The sequence below is a fragment of the Emericellopsis cladophorae genome (assembly GCF_022114955.1).
Source record: "Emericellopsis cladophorae strain MUM 19.33 chromosome Unknown NODE_86_length_66810_cov_114_917642, whole genome shotgun sequence".
NCBI classification, from domain to species: domain Eukaryota; kingdom Fungi; phylum Ascomycota; class Sordariomycetes; order Hypocreales; family Bionectriaceae; genus Emericellopsis; species Emericellopsis cladophorae.
This window is the reverse complement of record NW_026251011.1, coordinates 15492-41696: the sequence shown is the minus strand read 5'-3', so window position 1 is coordinate 41696 and position 26205 is coordinate 15492. Positions and strand designations below refer to the sequence as shown.

The following is a 26205-nucleotide window of genomic DNA, read 5'->3' as shown; positions in this document are numbered from 1 at the left end:
CAACCGCTAGTCAGTCTAAATGACGGTGATCCAGTGCTGCTTACCTTATCTCTAACGTAGAATATCATCTTCAGCAAGGTGAAGTCAACTATGAATCGCCCTTACGACTGATGTTGCAGGTCTCTCCTGAACGGCCTGAAGTCACCTGCCCTATACTGCCACAACTTTCGGCGGTCGCAAGTTGTACGTGCAGTGAAGCTCGCACTCTTCCGGTTAATGTCTGCTCAACGTTGCCAAAGAAGGATCAAGTAGAGTTATATTGCATCGACCAAACAGCGCTAGAACAAAAATTTGGGAAAGAGTGTTGAGCTGCCTTGAATCCTCAATATCGATTGGTTTCTCTCGGATAAACAGCAATGTAAAGAGACGCCACGACCACTTAACACAAGCGACGTATTGGGCGTATATCGGTAATTGATGAATTCAAATCCGTCGGCACCGACTGTCAGTTGCTGTTAATATCCTACGCAAGGCTGACTCTATGCATGGTCCGCCTTCCTGCCTGGGCAAACACCCCCGCAGCCATGGGCGCATCACACTTCAAAAGTCATCCTTATGGATTCTAGTCTTTAACAGCATAGAGACAGAGCTTCACGTCTTTTCGTGAATATCATCTCACGAGAAGGGAGTATTTCATTGCTCCACCAGTCGCATAATGAATCCGTTCAGCAGATCGCGCAAACGCGCAGCGGACAGGACTATCGAGATGAGAGCCCTGGGGGAAGCGCCCCCGACAACATCTTCCCCTCACGATGGAACAGCATACGTAACCACCGACTACAATGTCCCGGAGACCGCGTTTTTTAAGGCCGCCTCAGAACAAGGCATGCGCCACGTATCGTCAGTCGACTCGCTCGCCCAGCCGCCACGGCCCTCCCGGCCCTTGTCCTCCCACTTCAAGGCCTGGGCTGCCGAGGCGGGCGAAATTCTGCTAGCCATTGGGCTCTTCGTCGCACTTGTCATCATACTCGACACATACAATGGCAAAAGACTCCCACAATGGCCCCTGGGCCTGACCCTCAACACCATCGTCGCCCTCCTCGCCACGCTGTGTCGCTCCATCATCATCCTGCCCGTCGCGGAGGGCATCTCGCAGTTCAAGTGGAACTGGTTCGTGACCGGCAAGAGACCCATCAAGGACCTCCTCATCTTTGACCAAGCCAGCCGAGGGCCCTGGGGCTCCCTCCGCTTGTTGTTTCGCCTGCACGGACGACTCTTGCCGCTGAGCCACGTGGCGGCCCTGGTCCTGGTCTCTGGTCTCGCAACGTCCTTTCTCACGCAGTCTGCCGTGTCGTACGAGTCGCGACTCGCCGTCAGCGACAAGAGCGGCCGCGCGACGGTCAGGAGAGCCAGTGTGTATCCATCGACGACGGGCGAGGGGGACAGCAGCGGCGATCTCGAGGTGCTCAAGCGTACGGCTCTGCAGGCGACTTTTCTGCATGTCGATGACCACTGGCCGGTCCCTGAGCCGACCTGCCCCAGCGGTAATTGCGATTACCCCGTGTACCACTCTCTCGGGCTGTGCGTGAGCATGGAGAATGTGACGTCTGAACTGACGCGCAAGGAGACCGAAGAGAAGTATGGCGACACGAAAGTCACGCTTTCCTTCTCAACGGCACAGTGTTCCTGGAGGACCTGGTGCTCGCGGATTTCGATATGTCCAAGACCGTCAACGCGACGTCCCCGGAGCCCCTTGAGCCCACACTCGACGTACCTGACGCGTCGGGCATGTCCGACGAGGAAGTGTCTGACGCAATCGACAAGGCCATGAAGGAGATCACATGGCCCCGTGAGAGGAACTCGGTGGCAGGGTGGAAGAATCCTGACCTGCTGCCTGCGACTATTTCACAATTCTTCTTCATCTGGAATAACGATGAGGTACCGCCCCAGAACACGAGCAGCCGATACCGCGCGGCCGAGGTACTGTAGCATTTCTGCGTCTACACGTACAACACGACGGCCCGGGACGGCGATGCGACGACGGCCATGCTCGACTCGGTCACCAAGATTGAGGAGATTATCAAGGAGCCGGGGGCAAATACGCTTGTTCTGACCGACAAGGACGGCCAGGCCAAGTTCCGCATCTCGGGCAAGTTCGCCTACTCATCTCTCGACAGAACATTTCGACGGGCGTTTGAGGGCGCTTGGTCGAGTCGCTGGAGCATGGACAGAGACTACAGCGAGATCAACTCGCAGATGGCGATGAACCTGTTTGATCGCGGGACGGACGACGATGAGGTTTACTCTGAGATGACCGTGGTGAAGCGGGACGACATGCTGTGGGCCAATCTGGGCAAGATGACAGGGACCATTGCGCAGAGCGTGACGACGTACATGCGCAACGCAGAGAAGACGAACGGTGAGGTCGAGGGCCAGGTACTCCAGACAGAGACGTTTGTCGTTGTGCGATGGGCGTGGCTGGCGTTCCTGGCCGCGCAGATGGGGTTGACGATTGTGTTTGTGGTGGCTGTGGCGATGCACACGGCGCGGCTAGGTGTGGACGTGGTCAAGAGTAACAATCTCTCGGAGCTGTTTGCGCAGCGGGGAAGAGGGCGGGGAGAGGAGGAGGAGGAGGATGATGAGCAGCCGCTGCTGGGTATCAAGACGCAGGTAGATAAGTTGGTCCAGGGGCGCTTGGTCAGGACGAGCGAGGCGTGGGTGTTGGATGTGCAGAGGGATGAGGCGCCTGACGGGAAGCTGTGATTAATGTGGGATGTGTAGATGATGATCGAAACCTGAGTGAAGTTTTCCTGGTAGTGCCTTGGCCAATCCGGTGTCTTTGAGAACTGGAGGGGTCGATGTCCCAGGTTATGGTCTTGGGACGCGTGTTGGTTGTTCACTCTGAGACATAAGATTGCCCATTACATTTCGTATGCCTCGTTGGGGCGAACTCGACCTCTGCATACTGTAGAGAAAGTCCATGATGACCACGCGTGGCGGCCTAGGACAGAAGGCAGGGCATCTGGAACAGCAAAAGACCGACTGGGCCAGGCACTTGGATGAGTAACATGATGTTAGCGTGCTTTATTGCCCGTATACTTTATACTACTTAAACGGCCTCGAATCAATGGCTGTTCCCGATAAGCACGACGCATTCTTTTCTTATCGGAAACAGGAAACGCTGCGTCCCTGAATCGTTCGGTGGTCTCTCCAACTCTCGGTCCGAGACTCTGAGACTGTGTCTCGGTGTAAGAAGACTTTGTCCAGTCGTCAAGGAATGAACGACTTGCGCACTGCGCCTCGGCCAAGTAGAGGCGTCCATAATTCAAGATGCCAATATATTTGACTGAAGAAGTATTTGCAGCTCATTCTTCTATTCAGCATGAAAAATCTCGCGCGGCCTCGCCACTACGTAGCGTCCCCCGCCGGCCCGACATGGAGAGGGGCCCCAGTTTCCTCCCCCATGCATTCTCATGCATGCCATGCGCAGCATCCCCATCTTCTGTCGGCCCGTGGATTTAGCATAATAGTTGCATGCCCGATTGGTATATCCACGATGCATCTATTTGTATTGGTCTTCCTATGGCAGCTGCTTCCTCTTCCTCCATTCTCACATCTCATCATTATCAAGACCTCTAGGCAGTAAGAATGGGCTCCCTCGATCCTTTGCCACAATGGCACCACGAGCCAGTCTTTCACCTCAAAGCACCGAGGGGTTGGATTAACGATCCCTGCGCACCTGGCTATGATCCGTCCACGGGGACATACCATCTTTTCTACCAGTGTAGGTCGTCTATCATCCCGTGATCCCGCACATCCCAGGTTTGACCAGCTCACGCAGGGAATCCCAACTCTTGTGATTGGGGAGATATTACATGGGGCCACTTTACCAGCACAGACGGCCTGCGATGGCGGCACAATGGCAAGTGTCCTGCCATTGAGCCCGACATGCCCTATGACGACAAGGGCGTCTTCACAGGGTGCTTCTGGCCCACGGGCCCGCGTGGTGAGAAGGATCAATTGACGGTTGTCTACTCATCCATTGTCCAACTGCCTATACACTGGACCATACCGTACAGTCGAGACTGCGCGGGATTGGCCATGGCAACTTCACGCGATGGCGGGCAGACGTGGCGAAAAAGTCCCCTGAACCCGATTCTCAAGGGCGAGCCAGAGGGTCTGATAGTCACTGGATTCAGAGATCCATTCTTCGCAGAGTGGCCTGCGCTGGATCAGATGCGGGGCGAACAGTGCCTCTACGGTGTGGTCTCGGGTGGCATTGTAGGCCAAGGTCCCAATGCGTTTGTGTATGCCGTGTCGCCAGACGATCTCACCACGTGGTCATACCTGGGACCCCTGAGCGAGATAGCCGTCGACGCGCAGCGGCCGACCAAGTGGACAGGCGATCTCGGGTTAAACTGGGAGTGTGTCAACGTCGTCACGCTCGAGACACAGGATTTCCTGCTCATGGGAACCGAAGGCGGCCAGAAGCGCGGGCACCCCTCAAAACACGAGGTGTACGCCATGTGGATGGCCGGAACTCTCGAGCAGACAGCAGATGGACCGCGCATGCAGCATGCGTACAATGGCTTGCTGGACCATGGTAGCTTCTATGCTGCCAACTCTCATCTCGACCCGATCACGGGCCAACGTGTCGTCTGGGGCTGGATCAAGGAGGAAGAGCTCACGCTGGCGAGGAGGGAGGCCAAGGGCTGGACGGGCTGCCTTGCGCTTCCGAGAGAGGTCTTTCTGCTCAAGGTGCCAGATGTGGTTGGCACGCTCAAGACACCTTTGGGTGAGATTGAGTCTCTGCGAGTCAGCCCCGAGGGTATCGAAACGCTGGGAATTCGGCCACTGAAGAGCCTAGCTTCGCTGCGCAGGACACAGCCTAAGACCATCACGAATATTCCAGGCGTATTTGGCAGGACCCGTCTCCCGAATCCGTCCTCGGGCAGCTGGGAGCTGGAGGCCGTCGTGAACGTGCATCAGCAGCATCAGCGCGTCGGGTTCTACCTCAACCACGACGAAGACTACCACCACAAAACCAGCCTCCACTTCTCGCCGCAGGATGAAGAGGTCGTGGTCGAGAGAGAGACGTCAAACAGCGAGGACGACATTGTCCGCAACAACGTCAGCGGCGGATTCACGCTCTTCGTGACGGAGAAGAACGGCGTCGAGTCCACCGAGAAGCTGCATCTGCGAATCTTCCGCGACGGCGACGTCCTCGAGATCTTCGCCAACGACCGCTTCGCTCTGTCCACCATGGTATACGCCAACGGGGCCGACTGCATAAACCTGAGCTGCTTCGTCGAGGGGGCCGAAGCTGACATTGTCTTTGAATCGATAGCAATATGGGAGGATCTGGACCGGGTACAATTCTGATGATGATGATAATAATCGAATTCATGTAACACCTCGCATCTCGACACTTGGGTGTCTTTCTTTGAGTAAACGAACCTTGTGTAGGAGATATTGCCTCTGGTCGTCGCGGATTCGCTCCAGGCCGAGTAAGAAATGGACCAGGAAGACCAAATCTCGTACTTGGGCTGTCAACTCGGTCTCGACCTTGTCGGGCCCGACGGGGAGGGTCAGGACGTCGGCAATGGTGTTTGTAATCTCAAAGAGCTTCTGCACAATGCCGCTGCCTTGCGTGCTGATGCTCGCCATGCTATCCAGCCGGAGCACAAGCGTCCGGAGCTGCGTGGACAGCCGCTGCGCTGGGAAGTGCAGGGAGAGTGCTTCGTGCGTCGTCGGCACCGAACGTAATAGGCCGCGCGACAGGGCGAGCTGCCAGACGACGGTCCGCATCCACAGCCTCGTGACGTAAATGTCGGCGTGTTGCGACTCGCTGAGGCCGGCGCCGTCACTCATCCTGAGCATAATCTCGGCTTGTTCGGCGTTGTGCTCGTCCGCGTCGAGTTCGGCCTGCCGGCTCTCGACCCAGTGCACGTCCAGCGCGGGTATGCTCTCGTCGTCTGCCTCCTCGTTGACGCGATAAGCCACGAAGCGACGGTCCATGATGCGGAAGAGACTGATCAGCCGGTTGAAGCCGACCTGGATGCTGGGCGGCAAGCTGGCGTCGTGGTCCGGGAGGCCCACGAGAGGTGTGAGGATGGCAGGGTAGCCAGAATGCATGGTGAGGAACCGCTCGTGGATAAAGGCCTCCCAGTACAGTCGCTGGAACTTGGGTCGTTGGGTGCCTTGCGGGATCGCATCGTCGGCCTTGAGCGTCTGTAGCATGGTGATACCCTCCCGCAGCAGGGCGAAGCTGCGATCGAAGCGCTTAAAGGCCATCATGGCGATCTCGAGGTAGATGCAGGTGGTGATGCGCTTGATGCTGACAAGGGACTCCTCAATGAGATGGCCGTTGGGTCCGATGCGGAGATCGGCGCGCTTGTGCGCCTCAAGGCTCAGCTGCATCATCTCATTAACCTGGGCGCTCGCGAGACCGGAGACCCTGTTGTCGGGCTGGGCGAGGAAGGTGGTGACGGCCCCGTAGGCGTGGACCAAGGCGGCGTCCTCGAAGCTGTCGTGCATGTTGGCAATGGCGCTCTCCACGTCTTTTGTGTCGAGGATTGGGTTCACCGGGTAGACCAGCTTCTCGAACTGGGGAAGCAGTCCGACGAAAAAGGCTGGTGTGTAGGCTGTCGACGAGGCCAGCGAGTCGAACAGCGACAGGGCGCGAGGGCTGAATGATGCCGACCCAGGTGAGACGGCTGACTTGCGTGCGTCGGATGGCGAGTTGGGCGAGTGGCCGCTGTCGTCCTGGAAGCCCGCCTCGTGCGGGTGGTGGTGGTGGTGCTCCTCGCCGCGCACCTTGGCCACGAGCCGGCCGCGGATCGGGTTCTTGCGCTTGCTGGCGGGCGTGACGACGCATTGGACGTCAAAGTGGACGCACTGGTGGCACGGCTGCTGCCCGTCGCATTTGACCTTGCGGATTCGACAGCCGTCGCAGGCGCGAGACGTACGGTGGGCGGACATGGCAGGCGATGGTGGAGGTGTGTGTCGCGACGATGACACATGAGACAGAGACGCACGTCGCGTCGACGCGTCTACCGTGAGGTCTGCACACGCAGCGCCACGGTGACTGTCGCTAATCGGGTCGAGGGTGCGAGTTGATGACCGGCGAGGTCAAGGCTTTGCGAGCATCGGATTGGTGTGAGGAGGGTTGTAGTGTGAGGTGAGGCTGTCACGACTCAGTGCCTCACCACTGTCACTACCCAATGAGCCACTCACTCACTCAGGGCTCACCGGGCACCCGCTGTGGGAGGGGCCCGACATCCGCGGGGACATGACTTGAGGCAGGACCCAGGCATCACGTTTCCCCCGCAAATCCAGTCCTGACTTCCAATCGCAAGTTCCGCCAGGCTCCAGCTGCAACGACGCGCCTTTCATCAGTTCCACCACCGATGGCATCGACATTCACATCTACGTACATACTCCCGTCGCACTGTTCAACAACGCTTCTCATTAAAGCTCTCTCAATGGTGCGCTCTATGCAAAGCTTCAGTGGATTCTCCTTCTCTCGCTACGCGTACCGCGACGTGGTGGGATCAAGCTCGTTCACAATGTCCGTTGTCTGCAACAATATGCGGTCCACAACTTCTCGAAAACATTTGACAATGACCGTCAAAGGTGCACATACATTGCGGTCTGAGACTTGCAGAAAAATCCATCATTACTTACATGCGCCCAAGACACTATGAACCAAAAAAAAAACTCCAACCCGACCTTGACAGAAACACAAACGCCCGGGCCTCCAGAAGAGAACAGCAAAGGCAGAGGCCAACGCCCCGAACCCACTTTGAAACTTTCAAATACCCTGGCTTCGAAAACATCCTGCAGGCGAAGTGCGACTTGACTCGCTAGCCACCGAGGAGGACGGACAGGGATCCTCCAGTGCAGAGACCCCCAATGCATTGGCAGGGGCTGAGACCAGCAAGGCCAACGCAGGCGTTGAGGTTGACGACGCAATTACTGCGTTTCGAGCAGCTCAACGACTTGCAAGTGCCCCCTTCGCAAACTTGGGTATCGCTGCAGGCCGGGCCGCTGCCGCACCCAGTGCCGCCGCCATTGCCGTCGTCAGTAGAGTCACCAACGCCATCGACAACATCATCGACAGTATCATCGACAACATCATCGACAGTATCATCGACAGTATCGACAGTGTCATCAACAACATCGACAGTATCATCGACAGTATCATCGACAGTATCATCGACAGTATCGACAGTGTCGTCGATAGTATCATCGACAGTATCGACAGTATCATCAACAGTATCGACAGTATCATCGATAGTATCATCGACAGTATCGACAGTATCATCAACGGTATCGACAGTATCATCGATAGTATCATCGACAGTATCGACAGTATCATCAACAGTATCGACAGTATCATCGATAGTATCATCGACAGTGTCATCAATAACATCGACAGTATCATCGACAACATCATCGACAGTATCATCGACAGTATCGACAGTGTCATCAACAGTATCGACAGTATCATCGACAACATCATCGACAGTATCATCGACAGTATCATCGACAGTATCATCGACAGTATCATCGACAGTATCATCGACAGTATCATCGACAGTATCGACAGTGTCATCGACTACATCCGTCACAATGGGTTGACAGCCGCTGAGTAGGCTGCAAGTCTGGCCCTCAGGGCACACTTGTCCCGTACCAAGGCAAATGCGGGCGCTCAAGATGCACTGACCCAAGAGACAGACATTGAGAGTGCCATCGCAGCTGCCGTCGCACGTACCATCCCCTGGCACGCTGACAGCGGCGGTGCAAGTGTTGTCTTCACCGCAGATCTCGCCCTCGGCACACAGGACGTCGGCGCAGACACGGGCGTTGAGAACACACTGGTCAAACAGGCACACGCTGATATCGCTGCACGTTTCTTCGCCACAGGGACCTCCAGTCGAGATATCGACACATGCATTCGCAAAAAAGTTACAAATCTGGGCAATGCTGCACAGATCTGAGCCACACACACGGTCGGAGTCGACACACTGGCCATCGAAGCATGTCTCGGGGTCAGTGCAGGTGACACCATCACAAGGATCGGTCTCGCCGCCGTTGTCAACGCATTGGCTGTTTTCGCAAGTCTGATCAGGTCCGCAGAGGACCGGGGGAGTGCCACAGAGATTGGTGCTAAGAACGCAATCGCCCTGGAAGCAGACATCGAGAGGATCCGGGCAAGTGACATCGTCACAGGAACCGGTCTCACCGCCGCCGCCACTAGGTGAACATGCGCCATCCTGGCAGATCTGGTCACCCAGGCACACGACGTCGCCGCAGATGAGATCCGGGAGGACACACTCGCCGCCGAAGCAGATGTTGGGTGGAGAGCAGTCCCCGCAAGACGTGTCCACTGGAATACACTGCCCGGCGACGCAAGTCTCATCTGTCTCACAGACCGTGTCGGTTCCGCAGATGAGCTCAGAGAGGACGCACTGGTCGTTGAGGCAAACTTGCGCAGTGGTGCACTGTGCGCCACCGCAATCCGTCGGATCACCGACATCGATGCAAACATCGCCGGCGCACGTCTGGTCGGGACTGCAGATGATGGAGCCACACAGGAGGTCAGAGAGAACGCATTGGCCGTTGAGGCAAATCTCAATGTCGCTACATGTAGCGCCGTCGCAGTCGTCGGGATCATCAATAGGAATACAGACTTCACTGTCGCAAGCGGTGCCGTCCGGGCAGAGGATGCCACCGCAGAGGTCTGAACGAGGTACACAGACGTCGTCCACGCAGAGCTCGTCCGATGTGCAAGTGTCCCCTCCGCAGAGATCCGGGGCTTGGTCAGGCACGCAGACACTGTTGATGCACGTCTCATCAGCGCCGCAGGTCTGCCCGCCACACAGGCCAGGCACACAGGCGCCGTCGACGCATGTCTCGTCGCTTTGACAAATGGCTGTCCCACCACAGAGGAGGTTGTTGGGCACGCACTGGTCGTTGACACAGATTTCGACACCAGCCTCACAGGTGCTCGAGCCACAGCTGTCAGTTGCATCGGGCACACAAACACCGTTGACACAGGTCTCGCCGTCGCCGCAAGGATCGTCGGCGCAGTCGCTGGGACCAGTCAACGGTACGCAAACATCGTTGACACAAATATCGGTTCCTTGACATGTTGTGCCGCCGCAATCTCCAGTGCTTACTGGCACACAGATATCTCCGACGCAGGTCTCCTGGTCAGTGCAGGTTGTATCGCCGCATTGGCCACCGCCGCCATTCGGCACACACACGTTGTTGATGCAAGTCTCGGTATCATCACAAGTGGCACCACCGCAAGTGCCACCGGCGTTGTTTGGCACGCAAACACCCTCGAAGCATGTCTCGTCGGCAGTGCAGGTCTGGCCATTGCAGGCGCCCGGTGTGGTGTTGGGCACACACGTATTGTCGACGCAGATCTCGGTGCTCGTGCATGTCGTGTCACCGCAGGTCACCGGTGGAATGGTGTCAGGGACGCAGACACCCAGCACGCAAGTCTCGTCACCAGAGCATTGGCCACCGCAAGTATCAGGCGGTGGAGTATCAGGCACGCAGCTGTTGTTAAGGCAGATCTCGTCGTCGGAGCAGTCGTCGCCACCACAGTTGTCCGAGAGGGGTACTGGTGTGCAGAGACCTCCGATGCAGATCTCACTGTCTTCGCAGGTGTCGCCATTGCAGTCACTGGGATCGCCCTGTGGGACGCAATTGTCCAAGATGCAAAGGAAGCCGTCAGGGCAGGTTCGGCCCTCCGCGCCGCAGTTCTCAGGGCCCGTGATCGGGACGCAGGAGCCGTCGACGCAGGTGGTCCCAGCCGGACAAACGCCATTCTCTTGACGACGGAAGAAGAACAAGCGGCTGGGCAATACGGCGCCGCAGGACTCAGGATCGGTGATGGGGGCGCAGCTCCCAGGGGCACTGGGATCGCTGCCAGCCCGGCAGATGGAGTTGGCTGGGCACGGCGGGTCGCACTGAGGACCGCCAGGGGGGATTCCATTGCCACCGTCTCCGTTGCCGCCGTCTTCGTTGCCGCCGTCACCGTTGCCGCCGTCACCATTGCCACCGTCTCCATCGTCACCGCCGCCGTTGTCGTTGTCGTTGCCGCCGTCTTCGTTGCCGCCGTCACCATTCCCACCATCTCCATCGTCGCCGTCGCCGTTGTCGTTGCCGTTGCCGTTGTCGCCATTTCCGTTGCCGCCGTCTCCATTGTCACCGCCGCCGTTGTCGTTCTCATTGCCGCCGCCTGAGTCACCTCCTTGAGGATCTCCGCCGGCACCAGAACCGCCAGCACCAGAGCCACCAGAGCCACCAGCACCGCCAGAGCCAGAGCCACCAGCGCCAGAGCCACCAGCGCCAGAGCCACCAGCACCAGAGCCACCAGCACCAGAGCCACCAGCGCCAGAGCCACCAGCACCAGAGCCACCAGCGCCAGAGCCACCAGCGCCAGAGCCACCAGCACCGGAGCCACCAGCACCGGAGCCACCGGCACCAGAGCCACCAGCGCCAGAGCCACCAACACCGCCAGAGCCAGAGCCACCAGCACCAGAGCCACCAGCACCGCCAGAGCCAGAGCCACCAGCGCCAGAGCCACCAGCGCCAGAGCCACCAGCGCCAGAGCCACCAGCACCGCCAGAGCCAGAGCCGCCAGCACTATAAGGGTCCGAGTTGCCGGGCTCCGCGCCATTGGAGGCGTCAATGCGGAGACTGGGCGTCGCATTGCCATCATCGCCATCCGGGTCCTGACATACCTCCACGGCGGGGTCCGATTCGGACTCTTCTGACAGCAGATCGGGAACGCAGATGTCCGCAATACACACATTGCCGTCCTCGCAGGGTTCGCCTGAGTTGCAGGCTGAGAGGTCCGTGGTAATCGAGATGAGGGTACACTCGCCATTCAAGCAAATCGAGCCAGCTCCGCAGCCATCGCTGCCACAGTCCTCGTCGTCGTCCTCCGCAGGTGGGAGTTCGAGTGTCTCACAGGCGTCGAAAATACATAGCTCATTGGTCGCGCATGCCACGCGATCAGGGCCACAGTGATTCGAGTCTGTGCCGACACTCAAGCTGGCGCACACGCCATCATTGCAGCTCGCCCGGAGGGGACAATCAGCCGAAGAGTTGCAAACAGCAGAGTCCGTGCCAATGGTGAAGGGAGTGCATTCGCCCTCCAAGCACCAGTTACCGGGTTCGCAAGCCACGGCTGGGTCACCGCAGCTGTTGGCATCTGAGCCAAGGTTGAGTGGAAAGCAGACGCCGTTGACGCAAAGCTCACTGGCGGCGCAAGTTGTCTCGTCGATGCCGCAGCGTGTAGGATCGACCGCGACTTGAATAGGCTTGCATGTATTGTCGCTGTCGCACACCTGGCCGACACCGCACGAGTCATCGCAGTCAGGGCCTCCGGGTGCAGTGAAGTTGAGGGGAATGCAGGATCCGGCAACGCACAGCTCTCCAGACTGACAAGCGTCACCTGGACCGCCGCAGTTGGCCGGGTCGATGCCAATGGTGTTGGGTGTGCAGGTGCCACCAACGCATATGCCGCCGTTGGAGCAAATATCAGTGGCAAAGGGGATGGGGGCTTGTCCTTCTTGTCGGACATTGAAGTGCAGTACGGATCGAGCTGTGGCGAGGGTCGCCCACAGCGCCAAGGACTTGATGGGCGCCATTGTGAAAAGAGTTGGTATGGCAATGATCCTACTGGCGAGGATCTTGGGGAGATGCGACAATGTGCATCAGGGAACTCTGGGACAGCTTTATATCAGGACGTCCGAGTGCCGGGGCCGTTCCCATCCTGCAAGCACCAGGGATCTCGTGGATACGCAACGGTCTGGACCATGGCGAGATGGCTCATCCTTCGCACTCGCTACTCGAATCGGAAGAGCTAATCAGTCCAGTCGCGGTTTGCGCCTCAAGCTGGTGGATGCCAAGGCACTGTTCGACCACGACGCCAGCCAGCTAAGCTGTCCTCGACGGCCGCCAGCATTCCAGGAAACCGCCATGTAGATTACCAGCTGCGCGGGATGATGGACGATGTACGTCAACAAGAGAAGATATGGATGCCTCGATCATGATGGTACGTGACTGAAGAAACATTTGCTAGCTGGACTTGGCCAAGGCCATGGCGATGGAGGCTGGGTGCTCACGGAGGAGGCTGACATGACTGTCTTTGATTGGAGTAAGAGCCCCAGATGGGTGCTTGACCGGGCTGGAGTTTTTATCCCAACCCTGGATTCTAGGCGCTGATGCTGCCTGGGACTTGGCAATCATTGCAGTCGCCTGCAAGTCTGTTGACGGGAGCAAAATCTGTGGAGCATCTTGCCAGACACACCCTGCCACGTCTTGCACCACTGTGGTGAGGAGCCCTCATGCTTGTGCCATGGACATCAAATGCTATGATATTGGCTACACTTCAGGGGTATGCACTCGCGCCACCGTGCTAGCACGGCAGTGCTTCCGGAGCAGTTCCCACGGTATGAGACGGCACAGCAGCTGCGAAAAGGTTGACTGAGACTAGGTTTCGGCCTACGGCGCATCCGATCTAACGTTAAATCTAAGACGCACGCGAACTAGGGCCCGATACGTCCACCGCTGTCACAGAAACGAGCTAGGCCACCCGTAGGAGCACGAGTCGTTGACTGTACGCTCTTGGGCGAGACGTATCAGGCATGATGCAAATTGCATTTGGCATTTGGCAGCTATGTAGTGCTGCACCTGCGGCCACTGCCGTGTTCTGAGCGCCAGCCGTCGTAGCTAGCGCGCCAAAGGCCCAAGTGTGCGATGTTACAGACTGCTCAACGTGAATGCCGAGACCCCCAATCACGATGTAGAGAATTCCCCTGATCTGATCTTGACGTAGAAACCGTGCTTGGTAAGACAAGCCGGGAGAAAAAAGGGTCGCCGGCCCCCAAACAGATGGTGTTGCTGCTCTCTCCGCCGTGCCACGATGGGGAAAATGATTTCTTGGCTTCTATCCAAGCACAGCTAGAAGTGAGTGGGGCCAGGGTGGGTGATGGGCTTTCCACAATGCTAACTTGAAGGAATGATGGCTTGAGGCGCTGGAATGCCATCTTGCCAAGCCAAGGAAGGGAATCGTAGATTTGTAGAGCGGGGGGTCGGCGTTGACAGTTCTCCTAGGTGGCGTTCTACTAGTTGATCCTAATCCTGCGACATGGAGATCTAACACGCGAACACAGAGCACCCAGTTCCAGGTGAATGAAACCATCGTTTAAGCCTACCTAGCTTGGACACGTGTGAAGCTCATGGCCATGGAGACTTTGAACACGGAAGCTGAATACAAGACTAAATACATGGAGTCGTTTGATAGAAAGACTAAATTTGACCTATGCGACGGTGACGGTTAAACGGATACGGAGTTTGGAGCGGTTTGTAACCAACCTTCTGATAGCGCGTCAGATGATAAGCACCCGTTGCAGACCATGGCAAGCTCTGGCTCATCCAAGAACCCTTTTTCCAGTGCGTTTGAGGATATCCGCATCTTAGACAAAACAGCGCATTCCAGGGGCTGCGCCCCGCCAGTTCAACCGTCTATACCCTTTCCGAGCGTTTTGGTCTAGATTGGATCTAGGTAAACTCTTAGATCTAACATGCCAAACATGTATGCATACAGTGACTGTAATAGCAAGGATGAGGCGGGCCTTATACGGTGGGACCCCGACAGCTGTATTGATGTGCCAGAGTCATCATCCCACAACGCGTCACCACGTCCAAACTTGGTTTCAATATGTATCTTCCTGGGTTAGTCGATCGACGACGAATGCGAGAGATCTTTGGTGCGGTGCTACTAAACTTAAAATGGACGTTGACACACATGGCAAGGGTCTGACAGGACAGTCTAGGACTACGTATCTCTCTCATGCAGAGCAACTTATCCTGAGCCTGAGCCTGAGCCTGAGCCTTGATGCTCGACAGCACACCTTTGGCATCGCCTCATGCTTGCTTTTTGCTATGCTTGCAGCAAATTTTCTAGAGTTTTGGGAAACGTCAAGTAGTTTCATGTTGTTTTCAAGCAGGTTGGTCGCGTATCTTGGGCTTAGTAAGTTCGTAAGTTACGTGGAGCACTGGGGCCTCTTGCATCGCACGCGGCCATCGCGGCATATTCAATAACCTCAAGGTGATAGGTACTGGACAAGACTAGTACGAATTCAGGGCACGAGAGCGAATACTACTCGGTTCCGAGCATGATTGACTTTGCCGGAGTAGATAAACATCCGTGCCAAGAACGCCCCCGGATTCCATCAAACTGCGGCTCGCGAGTGAGCCGTGCGCTAATTAATTATCATGTCCGTCCAGACGCCAACGACGTCAACCCGTCCATTTTCTGTCACTTCATTGACATTTGACACTGACAGGTCTCCATCAATCAATCTCCCTCCACACCCTCCACACACGCACGCACGCATCGGGACACGCTCAGACTACTTGCGTGTCTGTTGGCATATTATCGCACACCAAAACAGATGGCGTCGACGACACAATCCGTCGAGGCGCGTCTCCACGCCCTCCTCCCGTCGCACCCATCGCTGCGCACGTCCCTCTTACCCGCCCTCCTCACCTCCTTCACCCAGATTGCCCAGACCCTGCGGACATCGCAGCGCGTGGCCCTCGCTGGCTCGGCCAATCAGTTTGGCGATGACCAGCTCAACGTCGATGTCAGCTGCGAGAAGCACATTCGCGACGCGCTCGAGGGATGCCCCAGCGCCGTCGTGGCGAGCTCAGAGGAGGACCCCGTCGAGGTCGCCGTCGCCCACGCCCATGCTCCTCCTTGCGCGCAGACAGACGTGGAAAGGTACAGTGTTGCCTTTGATCCGCTCGACGGTAGCTCCATCATTGCGCCCAATTGGACCGTGGGCACGATTGTGGGAGTGTGGGCGGGGGACACGGCCGTGGGCGTCTCCTCGTCGCAGCAGATTGCGAGCCTGTTTGGCGTCTACGGACCCCGGACGACAGCGTACATGGCCATACGGGTCCCGGGCCAGGACGGCGGCGGCGTGTGCGTAGAGCTAGGTCTGAACGAGGACAACGGCACCTGGGACGTGTTGCGTGAAAATGTCACCCTGACGCGCGAACCCAAGGCCAGATACTTTGCGCCGGCGAATCTGCGTTCCGCGGCGTACAGCGAACCGTACATGCATCTCATCAATCACTTTATTCGGGAGCGGTATAACCTGCGCTACTGCGGCGGTCTCGTACCGGACCTGGTGCACACGTTTGTCAAGGGGCACGGGGTCTACGTGTCGCCCGTGACGGAGCGTGATGGGCCAAAGCTGCGTAGGCTGTACGAGTTGCTACCCGTGGCGCTCCTGATGGAATGCGCGGGCGGCAGGGCGGTGGATCCGCAAGATGGACGCGACGTGCTCGATAGAGACGTGGGAGGGACAGAGGAGAAGGGGGGTCTGGTGTGTGGGAATGCGGAGGACGTAGAGATGGTGATGAGGACGCTACGGAGTGGTTAGGGACGGAAGATGATGAAACTTTAGAGTAAGCTATCACAATACTATCTGTGCTGTCGAGGATGGAGAGGTACGTAGACAGCAGGAGAGACGGGACGTGAGAGATCGCGTGGCTGGAATGGTTTTACCCTGAGACGACTCGAGAACCCTGGAATCTCTTATTGCTGATAAGCACATTGGTGTAAGCACATTCTTTCCTGAGCCAAATGCCAGATGGGCGATATGGCGTAGTTGGAAGGGGAGGAGGACATGAAGCGACATGAGGAGATAGGGTATCTAGAAGTTGACTTGCGCTGACTCATTACTAAGCCCCGCCACCCCTTATCAGTGTTCATCCACACTTTCACTGGAGGACAAGATGACATCCTCCATGTCAACATGCCCGCGAGCAGGAAAAAGGCCGCCAAGGGCATATTCAGGACCAGACAGGGTCCTGCGGTGGCACAGCAGGTCTGCCGCACTGCTGATGACGGCCAACACCAACTGGCCCTCCAATTCGTAAATGTCGACGACCCCGAGCAAATCAAGGATCGAGCGACGCAGCAGAGGATCCGTCGTCATGTCATGCTCAACGTGGGCCAATCCCGCAAAAAGGGCACACGCAGGGGAATTAAACGACCTCCGCTGCCCCGGAACCCGTCTCACTGGGGGGAAGTCAAAGTATGCTCCAATTTCGAACGGCTCTTTCGAGCCATGGATGCAGTCTCACATGGTCTGCTGTCAATCACACTAGGGGGCAGCATGGCGAAGAATCGCAGTCAGCGGATGCCTCTCAGCGAGATCCAGCAGTACACAGACTCGCTTGGTCTGGTGCGGCAGAGTATCACGCACAAAACAGCCAGGGCAGTGAATCGAGACCTTGTCATCGGCACCGTGATCTGTCTGGCCTATTTTGATGTAAGTTTGGTCTCATGCACCGACACCTTGTGTTGATAACTTTCCACAGCTGCAGACGCACAATCTTGAAGGATGGGAGGTGCACATGCGCGGGCTGGAGAGCATCGTTGCGCTCCATGGTGGCGTGGAGGCTCTCGAATCACACCCTGCCCTTCGCCAGTCTCTCTTCCTCGTCGACGTGCTCGGGTCGCTGATCTGTGACGCGCCGCCACGGTTCCCACAGCTACATTGTCCGTACGCTCCCGTACGCCGTGGAGGAACGGACGACTCGCCAGCATGTCTCATTGACCGTGCGATACAGTCCTCATCGCGTTTGGTGGCATTGCTCGACGGCTTGCCACAAACTTCAGTGGAGCAGATGGCCCTCGATCTTATGATCCCGGTATGCCAACTCGCGCATGACGTCTTGTCACTCCCCCGGTTGGAACAAGGCAGTCACGGAGAGGGTAAGGGTCCTCTGGCCTCAAGCGGACGGCGATTGTCTGCCGTGGCAGAGCTGGTCCGCCTCTCGGCACTGGCTCTGTTATCCACGGTGATCACGACGACATCGGAGGATGAGCTCTTCTGTGCAACACACCGACAGCGCCAGGGCTATGCGCGACATCTCCTGGCGCGCACTGACCCTGGCGACTGGGCAGGAAGGGAGCTGACCAAGCTCTGGGTCCTGGTCGTCCAGGCATTAATGGAGCCGGGCCCAACGGGAGCATTTTTCCTCGACGCCATTATCGGAATAATGGAAATTCTGTCACTACATTCATGGGAGGACGTGCTGTCTGGCCTACGCCAGGTTGCATGGACGGCCCCCGCTGCTGCGAAGGGAATGGCATGCCTGAGACACGATATCGAAGCTCGACTGGGCACGGAGAAGTGATCTTGCCGCAAGGCCAATGGCTGTTTCTCTGCATAAAGCTACGGCAGTGCCTGAGAATTACGCGCAACGCTCAGTACGTAACACCGCCGTTCACGCCAATGTACTGTCCCGTGATCCACCTGGCCTTTTCGTTGATCAGGAGGAGTACCGCATCCCCAATGTCCTCAATCGTACCTGCGCGGTCCGCAGCACGTGTCAGGGCAATCTCGGGCTGCATGAGATCGTCCGCCAGTCCCTCGGGGTAGAGGTCGGTCTTGACTGGGCCAGGGGCCACCGAGTTGACGGTGAGGCCTCTGCTGCGACCAAGCTGTGAACCGCACGCGTCAGCAAGTCACGTCTTCCACGAAGCAAGAGACGTTTGATTGATTACCTCCTCCGCCCATGTCCAGGTCAGACTATCCAGGGCAGCCTTGGACGCTGCATACGTGGAAACATGGGCGTTTCCTCTCTTGGAGTTGGTTGAGCTGACGTTGATGATGCGGCCCCCGCTTGGCATGTACGGAATGACCGCGTTCACCATGTAAAAGGGACCGAGGGTGTTGGTCTGAAAGATCTTGGCCAGCTCCTCGACGTTGGGCTCCTCTGTGATGCGGCTGAAGAAGGCCACGCCCGCGTTGTTGACTGTGTTGGGTCAGCGCTGCTCGTCCTACCAAGAAGCATCTAGGCTGCGTACCCAGAATATCAATGTGGTCCGTCTGGAAGCCTAGGAGGGTCTGCTGGACGAGATGACGGGCCCCCTCGATGGTGTCCACCGCCGACTGCACGACAATGGCCTGGCCGCCCAGCGCGCGTAGGGTGTCAGCGACACGGGCGGCGCGCGCCTTGGAAGCATCCGATACATGGTTGACCACCACGGAGGCGCCGTTGCGCGCGAGGACGTACGCGATGCCGGCGCCGATGCCGTTTTCGCGACCGGAGCCGGTGACGATGGCGATCTTGCCGGAGAGACTGAGAGTGTCGGCTGTCATGCTGGCGATGGGTGCATGTGTTGAGCACGAAGAAGCGAGGGAGTTTGCGAGGAAAGACGAGTAGGTGAACTCTACAGTTCCTTATATACACCGTCCTGTTCTATATGGCCAGTCGAGCTTTGTTGACTGGACCCTGGCCGCTGAGGACGACTCTGATGCCGTTGGCCAGCTGAGGGTATCGCAGGCGTCGAAAATTACCCAATTGGGAAAATGGTCAGGTCAGTAGCGCGTGGGTCAGTCTCACAGTCTCGCCAAATGCCTTCCTTCTGTTGAATTGAAGGCATTCTGTTGAATTGCGGAGAAAGTGTTACAGAAGAAGGAAAAAGGTCGTGAAAACGATATAGCAGGGTCATGGATGCTTCATCGCGTCAGAAACCGCAAGTCCGCCATAGCATCATCTCGAAGCTCAACTAGCAGTGTCGCTGCAGAGCTCCAGAACCAATAAACGCATATGCGCCTGTATGCAGTTAACGGGTCGCACCTCGGTAGGGCTGGATGATGAATCAATCATTTGTAAATGTGCATCTGATGTGTAATCGGACAGATGCCGGGAATAACTCTATAATTCTCCGTTCTGTTAATTCCATTTTCAATAAACAGTCGCCGACCTTCCTGCAAGCGCAATGAAAACACATCACTGACATCAGCCCTTGACCGTTGACAAGCAGGGATGGTGATCCTCCATTCAAAGAAAGAAAGGTCAGATCAATTTCGGGGTCTAGCCACCTTGCTCAGACGGTCGGCGACTATGCATTCCTTTAGTGAAGAAGTAAGCGCAAAGTTTGCTGGTCGCCGACTACCGCGAGTGAGTTGCCTCCTCGGGGTCCTACCACCGTCAGCTAATTGGCTAGGCTGCCCGTGCAACGGGATACTGCATATGTTCAATGCTTGTCAGATGCTGCCATGCTGATGTGGCAGCCTATTTTGCTCTACGTAGGGCTGAGGGAAAGTTTCTCGAGGTCGTGTTTGTTCATGTTCACTTGCACGGGTCGAGATTGATTGATGCCATCACATCATCGCCAGTCTTCCCGCCGGTCCCGTTGTGTCATGGGACAACAGAACGCCAGCAAACCGACGACAGTCGACGAGAAATTGAATCAATTAAGCCTACCTAAATCTACGAAAGGACCTGTGGTTCGGCAGACGCCGTGGCACAAGTGCTGCTGCTGACTGCTGACTGCTGAGAGCCCGAGATCTCCGCCACGTCGGGGTGGGTCAAGTCGGCGAGGTGAAGACAGGCTCACGGTCCCGAACGCGAGTTCCCTATCCACGACGAATGTAGGCACGGGTAACATATATACTGAAACTAATGCAGGGTCGTCCAAGTCAACGGCTAAATTGACGTGACACTCCTGTTGACCTCCAACAGCACAACACATGCTCATTCTCTTCCACGTTCACTTTACATACTCGACCTAGACCCCCCAGATCGAGACCCCCAGCCCAAGACTTTAACACATCACATCGTCCCTCCAGCATGACGATGCAGCCTGACAGCGTCGACCTCGAGAGGAACGACTCCCAACAAGACACCACCGTCGCCAACACAGTCGTCTCCTCGTTTGCGTGGCACGACCTCCACGTCCAGGTCAAGGACAGGCAGACGGGCGCCCCCAAGGCCCTCCTCGATAATGTGTCCGGCGTCGTCCGCGCCGGCGAGCTGCTCGCCATCATGGGCCCCAGCGGCTCGGGCAAGTCCACCCTCCTCAACGCCCTTGCCCACCGCGTCGCCGCTGGCGGCGCCACCACCACGGGCGACATCCTGATCAACGGCGCCAAGGCGTCGATGCGCTCCATCCGTGACCTGTCCGGCTACGTCGAGCAGGAGGATGCCCTGATTGGGAGCCTGACCATCCAGGAGACCATGATGTTTGCGGCACGCATGGCGCTGCCCTCGTACGTGCGACCGGTCCAGGATTGACAGAATGACTTGCTGATCTTTCTTTTGTAGGAGCGTGACCAAAAGAGAGGCCCTGCGTCGCGTCGACGAACTCGTTGTCAGCTTCGGGCTGCAGGCGCACCGGCACACCATTGTGGGCACGGCGATCAAAAAGGGGCTCAGTGGAGGGCAGAAGAAGCGACTCAGCGTGGCGAGCCGCCTCGTCACAGATCCCAAGATCCTCTTCCTCGACGAGCCGACAAGTGGTCTGGACTCCACGCTCAGCCTCGAGGTTTGCTCTTATCTTCGAGAAATCGGCCGAAAGTACAACGTGAGTGACAGTCCCCTATTCGTACGTCGGAGGCGCTGACCAGACCCCAGATTGCCATCATCGCCTCGATACACCAGCCATCCACAGCCGCCTTCCAGCAGTTTGACACCCTCTGTCTGCTCTCGGGCGGCCGCACGTGCTACTTTGGACCCACGGCGCAGGCCACCAGCTACTTTGCCAATGCGGGCCACCAGATCCCCCCCGAGACGAACTCGGCCGAGTTCTTCCTCGACCTCATCAACACCGACGTCGACCGGGACGGGCGGATCCGCCAGCAGACCGACCGCCTGGTGGAACTGTGGTCCACGTCCCAAGGCCAGAGGGACGTGCAGCTCGCCATTGAAAAGGCCGCCGAGGCGCCCATGCCCGTCGCCCACCGCGCCGTCGAGAAGCCAAAGCCGTGGACGGTGCTGTTCGCCCTGCTGCACCGGTCGTGGATCAAGTCGTACCGCGACATCATCGCGTACGGCATCCGCGTCGTCATGTACCTGGGCCTCGCCATCATGATGGGCACCGTCTTCCTCCGCTTCGGCGATAACCAAAAGTACGTGCAGCCGTACATCAACGCCATCTTCTTTGGCGGCGCCTTCATGTCCTTTATGGCCGTGGCCTATGTGCCCGCCTTCCTGGAGGATCTGAGCACGTACCAGCAGGAGCGCGCCAACGGCCTCGTCAGCCCGGGCGTGTTCATCCTGGCCAATTTCATCATCGGCCTGCCATTCCTCTTCCTCATCACTGTCCTCTTCTCCGTCGTCACCTACTGGCTCGTCGGTTTCCGCGAAGATGCCTCGGCCTTTTTCATGTGGGTCATGTGGCTCTTTCTCGACCTGCTGGCCGCCGAGTCGCTCGTGGTGCTCGTGTCGTCCATCTTTAACATTTTCGTCGTCGCGCTCGCCGTCACTGCCTTTTGCAACGGGCTGTGGATGTGCGTGGGGGGCTTCCTCGTGCCCATGGACATTCTGAACCCGTTCTGGAAGTACGTCTTTCACTACATCAACTACCAGGCCTACGTCTTCCAGGGCATGATGGTCAACGAGCTGCAGAAGCGGACGTATACCTGCGACGAGCCCGCACCTGGGGAGTACCAGTGCAGCTACCCCAGCGACCTCAATGCCGAGGGTAGGTTCCGTGGTACCAACGTGCTGCAGGGCTTTGCGATCAACACGGGGCTCCAGGGGACGTGGGTGGGCATCATGATTGGCATCATTGCTGGGTACAGGATCTTGGCGTATATTGTCCTGCGACTGCGCAAGTGAGAGGTTTCCGCTCTTCTGTCCTGTCGGCTGGATCTTGATAGTTCTGGGAGTGGTCCAGTGACGTCACGTGGTTTGATGAGTTTGCAGTAGCCTTCTTTTATAGACACTTTCTGAGGAGAGTTGATAATAATGTAATCAGACTCCCTTTTAAAAGTAGCTTCGCTCGCAACATTACACGGGCCAGGGGCGCAGGTCAAGGGTCTATCTTGCCTTGCTCCTCACGGTCCAACCGTCACTTCACCACGATCGCGTTCAGTCACGTGTCGCACTGGCATCACAACCGAAATAGACAATGAGAATAGCTGACGTATCCAATTCATCAGATTATTGACACGCTGAACTTGTTGTGCCTGTACGGATAAATTGGCCACAAGAGCCCCGCCTTACCTTGCCTTGCGTCAGCGGGGTCTATCGATAATTGCCTAGATCTTGGACTGGCAGCTCAGGCTGCTCAACAGAGCTCTACAGAGTACAGACTACACCTCACTCTAGTCTCGCCTCATCATCTCGCCCCATCTCCTCGACATGTCAACACAGACCCTGCGTCGTCTCAACCCAGTTGGCCATGGCCTAGAGGCTGCCCTCGTGGCAAGCCGCAAGACTCCTGAGCCCGCCAAGATCACTCTCCCTCCTAAAAAGGTGCTGTATAGACTCCGGCGGCCCCAGCCTGACACAAGCTCGTCCACGCGGGCGCAAAGATCGACTGACCCAATTCACAGCTGGACGAACTCACCGCCGCCGGCGAGTCCTTCGTCTTTGACGCCTTCACCACCCAGGACGCCCACGAGCTCGGCCACCTCCTCTACGCCCGCCTGGCGCCGCATCCCCGCCCCGTGCTCATCAACATCACCCTCGCCAGCGGCCTGACCGTCTTCCAGTCCACCACCGGCCCGGGCATCCACAGGGACAACGAGAACTGGGTCGCCCGAAAGCGCAACACCGTCTTCCGCTGGGGCGCCGCGACCTACGCCATGCACCTCAAGTTCGAGGGCAACGAGGACGTCTTTGCCAGCAAGTTCATGCTGGGCGAGGAGGCGGGTCAGTATGCCATCCACGGCGGCGCCATCCCCATCCGCGTCGCCAATGTCGAGGGTATCGTCGCTGTTGTGGTCGTGAGCGGTCTGGCGCAGGCGGAGGACCATGGGGTCATTGTGGACGTGGTCAAGGAGAACTGGGGGCCGGTGGAGGAAAAGTGATGGAAACGCTACGTTGGCTGCCTTTGTGGTATGTTTGTAAGAATTGACGCTTGTGCTGAAGCTCTGCCACATTCTGCTGATGTGGCAACTTGTCTTCGTATCAGCACCATGAAAATTGTTCAGCACGCCAAGTCAGCTCCTCCTCACTTCCACGCGATCCTTGGCCCATGGGATAGTTGCCATGTGCTCGTGTCGAGCACACTTGCACAGCATCTCTACGCAAGGGCTGAACCTGCAACTTGCTGGCTTGCAAAGCCCAACATGCCACTCCCCTGGCGTCTCGTCAACACGACGGACAGGCTCAAGGCCATGCTCGACGTCCTCAACCCGCATCTCTCTTCCTCCGCCAACCGCCTCTACATCTCCATCCAAGGAACCAAAGACGTGCCTCCCGCGACAGTCGCTCTCCTCCTCCTGCACGTTGCTCCTACTAGCGACGCGTCCGAAGTGACCTATATCATCGACATTTACACCATTGGCACAAAGGCATTCACCACGCTGGGATCTGACAGGAGAAATAGTCTCAAGATGATCCTCCAGTCGCCATTCCACCAGATTGTCGGTTTCGACATGCGCCACGACTTCACCTTCCTCGAAGCCAACTACGGCATCAAGACAGCCCTAGCCTTGGACATTCAACTCATGGAATGTCTCAGCCGGCCCGCCAATACGATAGGAGGGACAGACCTCGTCGCCTCCGACCTACCAAGCTGCATCGCGCATCTCGACGCGCCGCTCAGGGTCATTTGGGAGGAGGCGCGCGCGCACAACGCCAGTGTACCCTTGTGGTGTCGACGCCATCGCTGGACTACGCGGCCCCTCGCGCTGCATCCTCTCAACAATGCCGTGCAGGAATTGAGGATGCTGCCGCGGCTGCTGGGCTTGTATAGGCGCCGCATGTCGGATAAGCAGTTTGAAAACGTTTTGGTCGCGACGGGGGAATGGGTGGGTTCTGTGTCGTTCCAGGGAGGGATTGGGGTTGTCGTGCAAGGAGGGCGGTCGTACCATGATCAGGGAGAGTGGCTGGCACGGTTCAAGGTGGCAAGGTGATGTTGAGGGGGCTTTCCACATCCCCAGCACACTGTCATGCCATATTTTCTTCTACAATCACGAGACAATCATCGTCGAACAGTATCATCACGAGAATGGTAAGCCGGGCCCCCTGAGCTACGCAGCAAAATCAGTCTTTCGACAGTGCAGGGTAGGCCAGCTGCCTGTCTTTGTGAAGTAAGATAAGTGCTGCCCTCAGCTCCTTCCCGGCACTGACTGCGGGCTCGCGATGCCTCGCATCGTGGCAGCTGCCAAATCGACAATCCTTGCTCGCCAGCAGAGTCCACGACGCGATACTGAGCCACCATCGAGCCTCTCTCTCGGACCTCTCCTCTCCTCTATGATTAGCTGCTTCTTAGATTTAGACTATCACCAGCACCTGACACGACCTATTTGCAAAAAGGCGAGCCGGTCGGCCCCTCTTCACCTTGGCGCATCCTTTTCATTCTACGCGCATCCGCCGCCATTGTGCATAGTGACCACCGCCACGGTAGCATCATCACTGCTAGCCCGCGTCGACTCTGCTTGGCGAACGAGCCCAGGCCACCACAACCGCGGGATCCGGAACCATCATCGCGAGCACCGGGTTGCTGCATCTCCAACAATTGCCGAGGGCCTGGCAAGGCGACGGCCACGCGCAGCCGGTACCAGACCTGGAACCAGACCCAAGAGACTATTCATGACGATTCGCCGCGTTCCTGTCAAAGAAACAATGCCGACACGCCACGGTCGAGTAAGAATGAGCGAGTAATTAGCGACTGCACAACAAGGTTCCTGTCTACGGTATTATACCAGAGCACGCGTTGCCATGAACTGACAAGCGTCGGCCAATGAGGACGACAGCACAAAGCCATCTTCAGGTGAGCCGAGATCTACTACCGGGGGCTAGACTTTTTCTCCTTTCCATCCTCGCTGGCTTCTCTCTGGGGCGGTACGCGCATGCATTACTCGTTCCATGCCCAGCTCGGCCTGCGACCGTCGAGCGGTAGACCTGAAAAACTAGTCGGGCAACTAACTATCGATATTGTACGCTAACGCAGGAACAGGGACGACGCTACATCTCTCCGAGTGTGCTTGTGGAGATTGGGTTGTCAGGCGTGGTCGTGCCGTGTGCACTGTGATCTTCTTTTACGATGCCGTTGGTCACATTGACCAAAACCATCGATGGGATCTACAAAAAACAGTCGTCTCAAGGATGAATCGTTTTAGAGCCGCGCATCAGTGGAGAATTTGTTTGATCGTCAACAGGGTATTGTTTATGACGGAAAAACAGCCAAGAGGACCATGAGATCTGCTGAACGGGCACTAGCTTAGCCCGGTAGCGTCAGCAATTTCATGC

The 26205-nt window shown here is 57.3% G+C and overlaps 10 protein-coding genes across 10 annotated transcripts; 7 read left to right on the top strand and 3 right to left on the bottom strand.

Annotated features, from left to right (window-relative positions):
* Positions 1-655: 655 nt before the first annotated feature.
* Positions 656-2703, top strand: J7T54_007409 (uncharacterized protein; the record flags this gene model as incomplete). Its single annotated transcript, XM_051510217.1, has 3 exons — positions 656-1521; positions 1596-1878; positions 1930-2703. The coding sequence occupies 3 exons, from the start codon at positions 656-658 to the stop codon at positions 2701-2703; spliced, it is 1923 nt and encodes a 640-aa protein (XP_051358868.1).
* Positions 2704-3888: 1185 nt separating this feature from the next.
* On the top strand, positions 3889-5322 carry J7T54_007408 (uncharacterized protein; the record flags this gene model as incomplete). The annotated part of the gene is made up of 1 exon (XM_051510216.1): positions 3889-5322. The coding sequence occupies one exon, from the start codon at positions 3889-3891 to the stop codon at positions 5320-5322; it is 1434 nt and encodes a 477-aa protein (XP_051358867.1).
* Positions 5323-5343: 21 nt separating this feature from the next.
* J7T54_007407 (uncharacterized protein) lies at positions 5344-6921 on the bottom strand (the record flags this gene model as incomplete). The annotated part of the gene is made up of 1 exon (XM_051510215.1): positions 5344-6921. The coding sequence occupies one exon, from the start codon at positions 6919-6921 to the stop codon at positions 5344-5346; it is 1578 nt and encodes a 525-aa protein (XP_051358866.1).
* Positions 6922-7562: 641 nt separating this feature from the next.
* On the top strand, positions 7563-8597 carry J7T54_007406 (uncharacterized protein; the record flags this gene model as incomplete). Its single annotated transcript, XM_051510214.1, has 2 exons — positions 7563-7575; positions 7786-8597. The coding sequence occupies 2 exons, from the start codon at positions 7563-7565 to the stop codon at positions 8595-8597; spliced, it is 825 nt and encodes a 274-aa protein (XP_051358865.1).
* Positions 8598-8613: 16 nt separating this feature from the next.
* J7T54_007405 (uncharacterized protein) lies at positions 8614-12614 on the bottom strand (the record flags this gene model as incomplete). Its single annotated transcript, XM_051510213.1, has 2 exons — positions 8614-8663; positions 8717-12614. 2 exons carry the CDS (start codon positions 12612-12614, stop codon positions 8614-8616), a joined length of 3948 nt encoding a protein of 1315 aa, XP_051358864.1.
* Positions 12615-15425: 2811 nt separating this feature from the next.
* J7T54_007404 (uncharacterized protein) lies at positions 15426-18186 on the top strand (the record flags this gene model as incomplete). Its single annotated transcript, XM_051510211.1, has 5 exons — positions 15426-16364; positions 16728-17315; positions 17365-17545; positions 17617-17697; positions 17747-18186. 5 exons carry the CDS (start codon positions 15426-15428, stop codon positions 18184-18186), a joined length of 2229 nt encoding a protein of 742 aa, XP_051358863.1.
* Positions 18187-18256: 70 nt separating this feature from the next.
* J7T54_007403 (uncharacterized protein) lies at positions 18257-19154 on the bottom strand (the record flags this gene model as incomplete). Its single annotated transcript, XM_051510210.1, has 3 exons — positions 18257-18493; positions 18557-18807; positions 18860-19154. 3 exons carry the CDS (start codon positions 19152-19154, stop codon positions 18257-18259), a joined length of 783 nt encoding a protein of 260 aa, XP_051358862.1.
* A 1477-nt stretch (positions 19155-20631) lies between these two features.
* Positions 20632-22620, top strand: J7T54_007402 (uncharacterized protein; the record flags this gene model as incomplete). The annotated part of the gene is made up of 3 exons (XM_051510209.1): positions 20632-21050; positions 21106-21364; positions 21415-22620. 3 exons carry the CDS (start codon positions 20632-20634, stop codon positions 22618-22620), a joined length of 1884 nt encoding a protein of 627 aa, XP_051358861.1.
* A 525-nt stretch (positions 22621-23145) lies between these two features.
* J7T54_007401 (uncharacterized protein) lies at positions 23146-23816 on the top strand (the record flags this gene model as incomplete). Its single annotated transcript, XM_051510208.1, has 2 exons — positions 23146-23259; positions 23340-23816. 2 exons carry the CDS (start codon positions 23146-23148, stop codon positions 23814-23816), a joined length of 591 nt encoding a protein of 196 aa, XP_051358860.1.
* Positions 23817-24077: 261 nt separating this feature from the next.
* On the top strand, positions 24078-24866 carry J7T54_007400 (uncharacterized protein; the record flags this gene model as incomplete). The annotated part of the gene is made up of 1 exon (XM_051510207.1): positions 24078-24866. One exon carries the CDS (start codon positions 24078-24080, stop codon positions 24864-24866), a length of 789 nt encoding a protein of 262 aa, XP_051358859.1.
* Positions 24867-26205: the final 1339 nt, after the last annotated feature.